Below are 12,208 nucleotides of genomic sequence, written 5' to 3'. Positions count from 1 at the left end.
TGGCCGGAGGTTTTCAAGGTCAGCGTACTCAGCTGGCTATGAATATAGAACTGATGAAGCTCCTTGGAAGGTTGTAGCATTGTTAATCATAATTCTTTTTAGTTTTTCGGAATTTCATTAATGGATTGTAACAATATTTATTGAAAAAATAAAAAGGCTGTAAAAAATAATTATAAACTGCCATGCATTCTATTCATACTACCGGAAGTTGCTCCTGTCCTGATTTTAAAAATCTTCTAAACTTGAAATATAAAAAGGTAGAACATAGAACATATTTATGTACATATTTATATACACATGAAAATGTACATAAAGAGAAACCCAAATTTTGGAGGTGATATAAATCCATGTATGAAACTTCCCGGGAAACGTTTTACAAACTCAGTTAAATTCTGTGTCCGATTTACTTTTAAGATACGAGATATTATTTTAGACATCCAACCTTGCAGAACCCCCCCACTCAGCTCAGTTCCCTTGAAAAGTTGTTTCAGTAGTTGATGCCACATCATCCTGGAAGAAGTCGTGGGTGTGTGCTTTTTCATCCCATAATTAGTTAAATACAGCTCCATGCGTTTATATACATAAATATATATATATATACACACATGAAAGAAGTAAAAATTAGTAAGGAAAATATTTATTTGATTATATATAATAACAGCTGCAAGAATTGTTTATGCTCAAAATTGGAAAGCAGAGAAAATACCTTTGGAAGAAGAAGTAATAAAAAAATGTTTAGATTGTGCAGAAATGAATAGATTAACTTGGATGATTAAGGAAAGGGAAGAGTCAGAATATTTTAAGATATGGAATTCTTTTTATCATTGGTTGGAAAAGAGATATAAATGATTAATACTATAACTATTATAATTATATATAAAAACTCAATGATTAGAATAGTGTTATAGCAACAAATTGTTAGAATGGCTCAGGCGAAGATCAAGGTAGAAGAAACTTATGGAAGAAGGAAAAGAATTTTGGAAGATAGTACCGAGATGTCCCAGATAAGGGGGGACTGATGTGTTAAATGTTTGTTTGTCTTAAAAAAAATTTAAAAATTAAAAAAAGAAAGAAGTAAAGTATGTAGGAAGAAATTGCTTTATTTAACATGTTTGTTAACTGCCCCAATCATGTAATTCTGAGATTGTATGTGACTATGAAAAACCAAAAATGTCCGTATCCCCCCACTAGATAAAACAAGCATACCCCTCCCAGCATTTACATAGAGGTGGATGGCTGATGAAATAAGACCAATACAAAATCTTCTGGAGTATGAGAATGGGGTCCTGTCAGTTGGGCAGCTCAGGGAGCATATTGCATAAGCCCCATGAATTTCATAAGTGGCCTTTGAAAGATCTTCTCAAACTAACAGAAGGATGGGTAGAGTGGGCTTCTCAAGGCAGTGCCAGATGGACTTTGGTGTTGTGGTAATTGGAACTCTGAGTTCGGTCTGAGAGGAACCCCCTGCATGGGCTTCAAAATTAGCCAGGAAGGGGACTTTCCACCGGGTGCTGGACCAGCTGAATACCCAGTTGGCTCTTCTCCAAAGGGTGCCAGTGCAGAGTGGTTGCAGTGGTGACCAGGGTGCTGCCCAGGCCCTGGGTTTTTATTCCCTAGATGGGAAAGGGGTCTTCCTGTTGCTGCTCTCTAAGAACTTGCAATCAGAGAGAGTACAAAGATCTTTTGCTATCTGATTGCCGTCTTTTAAGGATTGATGCCTTGGCTAAACTCCCACTGCCAAACAGAAGGCCACAACTCCATCATTGCCCCTCCCCCCAACTGGGGCAGACAGGGAGGCAGGCTATGGTGTGTATTGCAACATTGCCACACAAAACACACGGATCTACTTGTGTCCAAGCAGGATATTAAGTACCAAAGGTGGCATTGTGTCATCACATTGTGATGCATGTTTTGTCATTTTCAGATGATTGTGGTTTGTACCAAGTGCCTACCGCTGATGTGAATTGGAGTCCAAGGGTTCCAGGTTGGAGGAGGCTGAATAATGCATTATAAATTCTATACCCAAAATAGTACTGTTTGTCTTCTGTGAAGGTTGAGGGTCCCTCTGATTCCCAAATTGCCTTGACTTCCAGAGACAGAAGGAGGGTGTGGGATGGGGTGGGGGTGGGGAGGCTTGCTTGCTCTGCTTGGCTTCAGGCTGTTTCTCCTAAGGCGAAGGAGAAATGAGCAAGGATGCTTTGGAAGGGAGACTCCATCAATATTGATTTTGTAAAAGGAGAACCAGATTTTGGAGAGGGAAGAGGAGAGCCAAATCAGCACTTGGGGGAGATGACCTTCCTGGGGTTCGGACAGGCAGGGGTTTGTACTGATCTTCTGGGGACAGACAGGTTTCATCCGTATCATAGCTTTAAACAGTTCTTGTTGGTGGCTGCAATCTAAATCGAATTTGCTTTTTTGGGAAAAGGTCCACAAACAGATGCAGCCCAAGAAGTACATTAATTCTGGGCTTTACAATCGATGCTCCCCTCCTCAAAGACATTTGTCTTAATTGCTAGCCTTGTAAGTGTATGCGTGAACAGGACTGTGGAACTACTTTTCCTGGCTTTGTGTTCAGAAGCAGTCTACCTTACATGGGGAGTCCTTCACTTACAACCACAATTGGGATCAGCATTTCCATTGCTAAGCAAGTAAGTGAGTCGCACCCAATTTTACAACCCACAGTTAAGTGAATCAGGCTTCCATCATTGCCTTTGCGTATTGGAAGCTGTAAAGATCACAAATAGGGATCACGTGATCAAGGGAATACTGCAACAATCATAAGTGCGAGGACTGATAGTAGATCAGTTTTTTCCATAACCCGTGAACATCAAATGACTGCTAGACAAATGGTTGTAGGCTGAGGACGACCTACCCTGCCAGAGGCTGAGTGCGTACCTGGGGGTCCAGACTTACCTCGTGGAAAGACTTGAGATCTGATCTTTGGCCTCTCCAGCTGAACAAGGTTTGGGAGAACCAGGTTAAGGGGCTTCCTTCTGTTAGAGGTTTGGGGTCAGAGTAGGTGATGCTGGTAAGGGGATCGGCCATTCATCTGTGTCCTTGATTGCCTTTGGGCCCCTCAGCAGATTGTTCCAATTTGCCCCCAGAATTCCCAGATATCAGGATCTCTTTGCAAAGCCGTGATTGGTTGTGCCCGGGAGACGTGTGTGTGTGTGTGTGTGTGTGTGTGGAGGCAGTGGCCTGCTGTGGTCCAAGGGGTTGCAAGGAATCAGACACAAGACTGAACAACCACAACCTCAAAGATGGCCCCAGTCTACTTTTCTGTGGCACAGCCAAGGCGCAGGTTTAAGCTCCAGCCTTGTCATCCACTCCAGGGGAGACAATGAGAGGTTTGTGAAATCTCACCCCAGCCAAGGAGATCCATTGTCTAAGCACTCCTAAAAAAACAGATTGAAAAGGAGGTTGTGTTTTAAATAACATCTAAACAGCTATTAAGAGCTAGGTGGGTGGCAAAAATAGGCTGGTAATTCCTTGGAGGTCTGGGTGTGTGATGGCACAGCGCCTGGATGCCAAAGGAATTTCTTGGGCTTCAAGTCAGCCCATTGTTTCATACCGTGGCTCTCCTCCTTTGGGGCTCTTTCCATTTTAGCTGGATTTCTAGTCTTTATTTCGGATCCTTCAGCAGGGAACCCAATTTACCCAAACAGAGGGCGACACCTTCAATATCAGATGGACTGATCAGCCTTGTGCAGATGGAGGGGGAGGTCTGGGTCTGGGTTTTGGCTTCCCTCCCCAGATGTTTTATTTGATTGCATCAAAGCAAGTAACAAGGAATGCGGGTACATAAATACTATTAGCATTGCAATATCAAATTTGATTTGTTTTTGTTTTTGCCAGAAAAAGGCATAGAAAATAATATAGGAATGGAAACAATCCCAGGGAGGGGATACATGACAAAATGCCGCTTGCTTGTACTTTCGTGGAAAGAACAGCTAATTTGGATCTTGATAAACAATGTACATCAACCGTCTCTTGCTGCAGATCAGATACAGATTCATGTATTATGTAATAATTTATATAGCCAGGCCCATCTTGCCTGGGGAGGGGAACGAGGGGGGGGGCTGCTGCTTTCTGCCATGCATAGTGTCAGCAGTTGATCACCGGTTTATTTTTAGATGTCCCTCCAGCTGTGGAGTCAGTAGATCAACCATCATTCTGACTTCACTGAGTGATGCATTGTTTGTTTCTATCAGAAGCATCACAATTAACATAAGGCGTACTATATGACATAAAATTCAAATCAGATCTTGGCCAGAAACTAGCGACATTAATTGTGTTCTGTCATGCTGCCATGAGCTCCTCAAGCAGACACAGGGCAGGTATACATATGTGTTGTCTTCTGCATGTCACCACGATCAGAAAGGCCACAAGCCACCGGATAGCCCCACTTGTTCAGAGCGTCTCTGGAGCTTCTTGTACCCGTTCACAGCCTGTGCAGTGATTTCCATACTTCCCAGCTTTGGTCAGACCCGGCTGCCAGCCCCTCCGTCGGTTTCTCCAGTGTTGGATCTTTGCAGCTTTCCATAGGTCTACTCGGCTTCCAAATTCTTCAAAGTCTTTCGTCAACCTAAAGAAGCTTTTCCTGGATTTTAGTCTCTGATGTGAGCTGGTTGTAGGCCGTAGTGAGGGCGTTGTCTAGATATTGATGACTTGAGTCTCTCGCTGTATGCTCCTGATTCTCTGTGAATAGCAGGCAGGGCAATGCCAGCTAGGTGGTAGATCTTACCTAGAGGAGAAGGTTTAAGGCATCCGGGCATAATTCTTCTAGCTTCATCCAGAGCAACATTTAGTTTCCCAGCAGGTGCTAATTTATACCAGACTGGGGAGGGGCAGTGGTGAAATCCATTTTTTTTTACTACCAGTTCTGTGGGCGTGGCAGGGGAAGGATACTGCAAAATCTCCATTCCCATCCCACTCTGGGGCCAGCCAGAGGTGATATTTGCCGGTTCTCCAGACTACTCAAAATTTCCGCTACCGGTTCTATGAACTACTCAAAATTTCCGCTACTGGTTCTCCAGAACCTGTCAGAACCTGCTGGATTTCACCCCTGGGAGGGGGCGTATTTGCCTGCCAAGCAGGGTGGATAAAAATCAATGATTTTTAAAAAAATAAAATGAAAAAAAATCAGATTTTTGTTATTTAAATCGGATTTTTATTTATTTTTATTGAATTTATTTTAATAAAAAACTTTTGGGGTAAAAATCTATCGTAAGATAGTTTTCTATTTAAGATACATAAATAATTTAGTTTATTCAGCATGAAATGGAGCTTAGTTATATAGCATGAGGCTGTATATTCTGCAGCACTGGGACTATCAGTGAGTCAACAGTGGGGCAAAGGAGTAGCAGAGATGACAGTTGCTCTTTAAAAATTATGATTTAAATTGAGTTGATTTAAATCAAGACTTTTTACTAGTGATTTAAATCAACTCAATTTAAATCAAATCCACCCTGCTGCCAAGTAGCAAAGAGCTAGAGCTATTGTCTTAAGGTTTGGCAACCCAGGTAGACCTAGTTAATTTCCTGGGGAGATTATATCATCCATTGGGCTTCAGTTTAGTGTTGGTACAGGGCTGCTTATATGTTAGGGCTTCCATGTAGAGAGACCCCGTAAATACTTAGGCCTGTAACAAAGTGGTGCATTTATATCTCCAGATCCCCCCCAGAAGAAATGGCTTAAATAAACAGCCAGATGGCTGGGCAGTTGTTGGCTTCTGCCGGGTCCAAATTGAGAGGATGTCTTTGGACACGGTCACCTTGCTATGCTAGAAGGAAGTTTGCTTGTCCACAGCTCAAGCACTGCTGGGAGAGCAATGCTGGTGCTCAGAATTTGGGGCTGCCCTAGTTTAGCCTAAGTTTTAACACTGGTCTTTCGTAGCTTGGCATGCGTGAAGCTTGCTCATTTGATTGGGTTAGGATTAATGTACGGTGTAAGGTCTACTCTGGAGGCTATATTGATTCAGTAACCAGAGTAAGTGTGTTGTGTGGCTCCAGCTGCTGCCCTGAGCGTTCCCAGGAAAAAATCCCAAATGAAATCCTGCATGGATGGTGTGGCAGTCTCGGCCAGTGAGTGATGCTGCCCTTGTTGGAGCTAATGGTTTCTGTTTGAAAATGAAGGCGTGCAAGTAAAACGGATCAGATTTTGCTCAGACTCGCCTTCTGCCCCAACACTATTCCACCTCCTCTCTGTTTTGGGAGTGGCTGGGTTCTGTGATTGGTAAATCCAAAATAAAAAAAGTGCTGCCCTTTAAGCTGGATTGCCAGGTTGGTGTGTGCCAGGTGCTGCAATAGTTGTGGTATCAGTCATGTGACTCTGCCTTGGGCACTTTCACCTCTTCCTTGCATAGACTTTAAAAATGTAGGCTGTGAATGGGAGCAGCCTAAGCCCGTCGCTTTGAAGTGAGGCAAGGCTGGTCGGGAGACCTCTGCTTGGTTGAGCTGCAATCTGGCTTCTCGGGCTAGAGCAGCGTTTCCCAACCTCAGTAACTTAAAAGATATGTGGACTTCAACTCCCAGAATTCCCCAGCCAGCATACAGTATGTGGGCTTCAGCTCCTAGTATACTACGGATTCTCAGGTTGGAGTCCAGGCAGGTTGGTTGGAGAATTCTGGCAATTTAAATTCACACATTGTTGAGAAACCTTGGCAATGGACAGACATAAACCATAATAAATCTATGAAAAATAAGTCCAACTGTATTAAGAGGCCTATTCTTGTGCAGCATAAACCTTGCTTGATTTAATAAAAGTTCTTTTGGGTGGAGTTGAGAACTTATGCATCGTTCAATACTGCTGTAAGCGCCCTGCATTCAAGGGAAGTTGGTAGGATCCACAATAATTAAAATCTGTCGTAACAGATGCATTTTCAAGCATCAGAAGACGTTAAGCCACACAGTTGGGGACTGGCAGTTGTTGATTACTGTGAACTGGCAACAGTATAAAGATTGGAACAGCCTTTGTGAACCATTATACAGATCAACCTTGTCCAGTTGTATCTCCAGAGATGTTGGATCCTAATAATGGCATTTAGTGCAGTCTACCACATTTGGAAGACACAGACTTCAGGAAAATGGTTGCCTCATGGTTAATAACAGTACATGCTCCTTGCCTTGTCAACGATGGCTGCTAGTCCTGGTTTACAAAAGGACAATTGAGCTGAAGAGAAACAAACACCCCATCCTTCTCTCCAGGATGAATGCAGCAACCTGGTGATACTCCCTGAGGGAAAGCAAAGTGGCTCTTCTGAAAAAAATTGGACCCTTCCTCAGTCTAGGAGGGGTTTTCGTGGGGGTGGGGGACACTTGCAGTTCCGAGCCTGGACTCATCAGCCAAAAATTGGGCAGCACTTGATGGGAAGGGCCTTCCCTTCTGCCACTGTGCAGGGCTGCTGCCCATCAGATCAGGCAAGGGTTGAGGCTGTGGAGATTTCCTGCCTTCCATTTGCTGCACTGTGTGTGTGTGTGTGTGTGTGTGTGTGTGTGTGTGTGTGTGTGTGGAGGGGGAAATGGACCCTCATCTGCCTGCTCAGTCTGAGGGCTCTTCTTCTTCCCTCTGTGTTCCCAGGTGCTGCCGCCAAGGTAGAGAACGAGGAGAAGCGGCTGAGCATCCAGTACAAGGCTGTAGAAGACCAGCCGGACAATGTGTTCTTCCCCAGCAGTCGTGCCCCATATCTGGAGGAGCTGCACGTCCAGGCCCAGGCGGGACTCAAGTCCTTGCAGAACTTAGGTAGGCTGACTGGTTGGTGGCCAGGAGGGGCTAGTGAGGCCTTGTGGGGGTAGACTTTGGAGCTGCTTGCTGGTCTGTAGGTCTCGCCCCACACTGAGGTGGCAGTTTTCCTTGCTTAGCATCACATCTCAAAGCCAGCAGCTTTGCACGTGGTACTGGCCAGTCTCTCCCAGCCTGATGCCCTCAAGATGTGCAATGGGATGGCGAGTCCTGGTTGACATGAGATTGAGAAAAGTTGTGCTGAAAACTCAGCTGCATCCATATTTGAATTTCTGAACGAAGAACACAAAGTTTGTGGATTCAGATGTCCCTTACAGGTCAATCAGGTTCAGTGCAGGAATCTATTAAGCCACCCCAACAGGTGGGCCTGCAGCAGCTGGGGAACCCAGTCCTGTATCCAGTCAGGAAATTCCTCCGAAAATCCAGCTGGAATCTCCTTCCTTTTAATTCAGCCCTTGATAAGCCTGAAGGGAGGGAGATTAGAATGCAAGAATCCCCCCAAATTAAGCAGTCCCAGGATAATATGGTTTAATTTGAGAGTCTGAACATGCCATTGTGGGAAATGTGTGGCCAACTCTTGGCTTCCCAATTCAAAAATTTCACTGATCTCTTGGGATAAAATTCATGGGATTAGTAAAAATAATACCTTTTTACAGTACAAGTATAGCGTGCAAGTTTCCCATACAATTAGGCAAATATTTTTCCTCCCAAAGTGTAAATGCACATGGAATGAAATGAAAAAAAAAAAGGGGGGGGGAGGCAGATTCTCCAAGGGCTAAATTAGGCCATGTAATTTGGTGCAATTTGGGTAATGACGGAGGAGATGACGGCACGAAGAGGACATTCTTCCCTCAACTCTGAAATGTTCTGCCTTCCCTAAGTGGAATCACAGGGTGATGTTGTGATGGCACCGAGGGGAGAAGCCACACAATGGTGGGTTTTGAGGGAAGCAGAAGGTCCTAATTTGAGATGTAAGCTGTCTAGGGCTTTGCTTGGAGAGCCATTGATTGTAAAGTGGGATATCATGTGACTTCATTGCTTAGAGATGTCAATCCCAGCAGTCTTTGTCATCGTCATAAAGCAAGGACCAGTGGGAAGAGGCAGGCAAGCAAGCTAGAGCTGCAGGTAGGTGTACATTATGGAGTGCAGACAGGTGGGCAAAAAAAGTGGCAAAAGCAACTTGTTGGTTTCTCCAACTATTTTGCTTGTTGGAAGCTGACAGGGAAGGTCACAAACAATGATTGTGTGACCATCTTAATTGTGAGCTGGTTGCCAAGTATGCGAATTGTGATCGTGTACTGCAATGTCAGCAACCATAAGACTGGTCATAATTCCCTCTTGTTTAGCGCTGTCATAACTTTGAACAATTGCTGAATGAGTGGTTGTAGCCCAAGGACTACCTATAGATACGCCCTGAGTGGGATTCCAACCAGGTATATCCGACTGAGTTGTAAAGGGTCTGGGTGAGTCTCTGTCAGTGACTCTGAGGAAGGGGAGAAGTTCTCTCTGCTCTTAGTTCAGCCACCTGCTTGATAGGCCCAGGAGCCTCTTGGTTGTTGTTGGCCAGGAAGATGACTGGTTGTTGGGCCCGTGTGGTAGCATTGGCCTCTTTGTGAGACAGGGGAATGCCTTCGTCTGTCTTCAAGGAGGTGGTGATGCATTCTCTCAAGAGATGCCTCTGGACTGTTTTAGATACCTACCGTCCAAACTTCCTTTTCAGGGAAGGTTGTTGTGAAGGTGACTTGGCTACATCAGACCCATTTCAGTTGGATTTCAGGCCAGGTTTCAGCACAGAGACAGCCTTGATCTTCCTTGTAGGTAGTGGAACCAGGAGAAGCAGGGGTGCGTCCTTCCCCTGGCTCCTTGATTTTTAGAGTGCCTGTCAATACCTGGACCAGATCCAGCAGCTGGGAAGGCAGGGCTAGCCAGATTGCAATGGCTCTTCCTTCCTCCCAGCCCTGCTGCCGTCTGTGTGGATGTGGAGGGAGAGGCCGCCCTCCTAGGCCTCTCCTTTGGGAGGTGTCTCCCCTTTTACTCAACCTCAGCATGAAACTGCTGAGCAAGGTCATCTACTTTGGGGGTCCAGGTGTCCTCAGTCTGGGATGCTGCTAATTCAGTTTTTCACACCCAGACCAGCCAGGCTCAGGCCCCAGTGGCTGGGGTTGTTGGGAACACCTGAACTGAGACCCGGACGCTGCCTCCCTGATGGCCTTAAAGACCTGGTTGTGTCCCAGGCCTTGGGTAGGGTGGGGGGGATTCCCCCTTTCTTAGATGCAGTCTTCACGTTTATAGATACTTGATGTGAATTGGATTGCCTTTCTGCTAATTCCTATTCCTGACTTCACTCACTGTATTTTTATTCTCTTCTGCATTTTACTTCACATTGTGAGCTGCCCAGACTTGCTTTGGAATTGAGTGGTGCCAAAATGGAGTGCATAGTTTTGAGCTGATTTTGTTTCTAGGGGGAGCAAAGGGGGCTTCTACTGGGGGTGTTTTCTCTCTCCCTTTTTCCTCCTTGCAGACCCCCCTTCCACAGTTTGAAAAAAAAAAGGGGGAGAAGAGGCTGTTCCTGTGGATTTTAACTGAAGTGGGCAGCCTGCAGAGCCCTAAGTGGGGATTGTGCAGTGGAAAAGGGGACACCCCTGGCATTCTTTGTAACTAAGGAAAGGCCAGAACTTCACCCATGAGAATGTACCTGGAATTCTTTTCTCCTTTGAAATAATGCTCAAAATACACATTGTCTTTCATCCAGCTAAATGAGAACTGGTGGAGAGAAATGCATGATCCACTGCCTTCACAACACAGCTTTTTAGGCTTAGATTGGGATGGCCGGTTCTATGAGTATTGCACATGCACACAGAGAGAAAGAGAGAGAGAGAGAGAGATTTGCTTTAGATGAAACATTTATCTGTTGGTGGTTCCGCCCCCAACGGAGGCCAAGCAAGCAGAATCCTCTGCAGCTGCGCAGAGCGGATGGGCTGGTGGCAGAGCCACAGCGGAGTCCAGGGCTGGTGGGCCCAACTCTTTAAAGAGCCAGCAACTCCGGCATCTTCATGCTGCCCCCCAGTGCAGCTTCTGGTCACCAATGGTTGGGGGCTTACAACTCAAGGGAGCTTCTAGTGTTACCATCTCTGCAATCAAACTCCCCAGATCAGGGTTCGGGGGCCCCCAGGCCTTCTCGAGATGATCCATGGCTGTGTCTGTCCTGTTGCATTTTAGAGAAACAGAAGAAGACCAGGAAGATCTGGGACCACAGTGAGACCAGCAGTATCCAGGTAAGTCACCTGCCTGCCTCCCGGCCCCCCGTTATCTCACTGTACTGTGCACACCCCGTGCAGCAGCCATGCCCTTCTTGGGCCCTCCCAGGTTTGCTGGGCTACAGCTCCCCTCCAAGGGCACCCCTCTTCTTTGGGCCTAGCATGCCCTGCAAACACAGCTACTTGGGTAGACAGCTGGGGAGTTCTTGTCTGCCCCTTGATGTCAACCTTGCCTGGCCGATGAGGGAGGAGGCAGGGCCACGGGGTCTCTCCCCCCAAAGCCTCCAGAGTGCTGTGCTTGACCTTTGGAGGGGGGGAGTCTTCCCCTCCCTGCTGCATCTCTGGGAATGTTTACCTTGCCTTTAGCCAGCTGCCCTTTGTCCCTTCGGAGTGCCCCATGGCCTCCCTCAGCTGCCAGAAGTCGGCTGCTCCCATCCAGGTGCCTCTTTTTGGAAGGTGATTGTTAAATTTGCTTTGTTTGTCTATTTCCCCCCCTTTATTAACATATACACAAAACACTAAGTAACAATACAGTGGAGAGCTTAATCCTACGTAATTAGCCCAAGACCCAAACCTTTATTGTATAACAAATACTACAGTGATTTCCCCCCCTAATGTAATATTAAATTCTGGATGAAGTCAAATAATCTTACGCACAGTAACACTGAAATCCAAAATTGTAACTAATATAGATATAATACTTCTTTCTCCTTTCTTTCTCCTCAATAGTCTAAGTTACCCAAAACAATCTTGAATTGAAGGTAATAATCTTCAATTAATATTTTATAAATATAGCCACATCAAATTAAAACATATTAAGATTTACAGCAAACTAAGAGAAAAAAAAGGGGGATGAAAAGAAACTCTCCAAGGATCTGGGGCCTTCTGGATGAGGAATAGCATGCTAACATGTCTCTGAATGAGGGGAGCTGGTGATAGTACCATGAAACCTCTGGATAAGGAGAAGATGGGAGATAGTCCACTTGTGCTCCAGACAGCTGTTCCTTGTGCGGAGATGGCAGGGTAGGGGTTTCCCACAGTTTTGAGCACCAGGAGAGGAAGGGAAGCCATTACGCTCTTCAGTCAACCATAGCAGAGCCTTTCAAATGATGTTGGCTTTGCTAACTTCTGTTTCTATCACTTTCAGAAATTACCCGTTTAACTATCTTAAGGCTAGTAGAGTTCTTTAAAAGTACCTGGTGAGTTTATCT

General features: G+C 45.4%; 1 protein-coding gene across 10 annotated transcripts in view; it reads left to right on the top strand.

The window, feature by feature from the left end:
* The window catches only part of NHSL3 (NHS like 3), a 63,130-nt gene that overhangs the window by 35,369 nt on the left and 15,553 nt on the right, over positions 1-12,208 (top strand). For all 10 annotated transcript variants that reach the window (XM_034413212.3, XM_034413211.3, XM_087876760.1 and 7 more), the window contains 2 exons: positions 7,579-7,740; positions 10,960-11,015. In XM_034413212.3, coding sequence (XP_034269103.2) covers positions 7,579-7,740; positions 10,960-11,015 — 218 coding nt within the window. The remainder of the gene's footprint in view (positions 1-7,578; positions 7,741-10,959; positions 11,016-12,208) is intronic.

Source organism: Pantherophis guttatus, chromosome 10 (genome assembly GCF_059756535.1).
Source record: "Pantherophis guttatus breed Tessera chromosome 10, ASM5975653v1, whole genome shotgun sequence".
NCBI classification, from domain to species: Eukaryota; Metazoa; Chordata; class Lepidosauria; order Squamata; family Colubridae; genus Pantherophis; species Pantherophis guttatus.
Note: the sequence above shows the minus strand (reverse complement) of the source record. Positions and strands in the feature narration are given on the sequence as shown.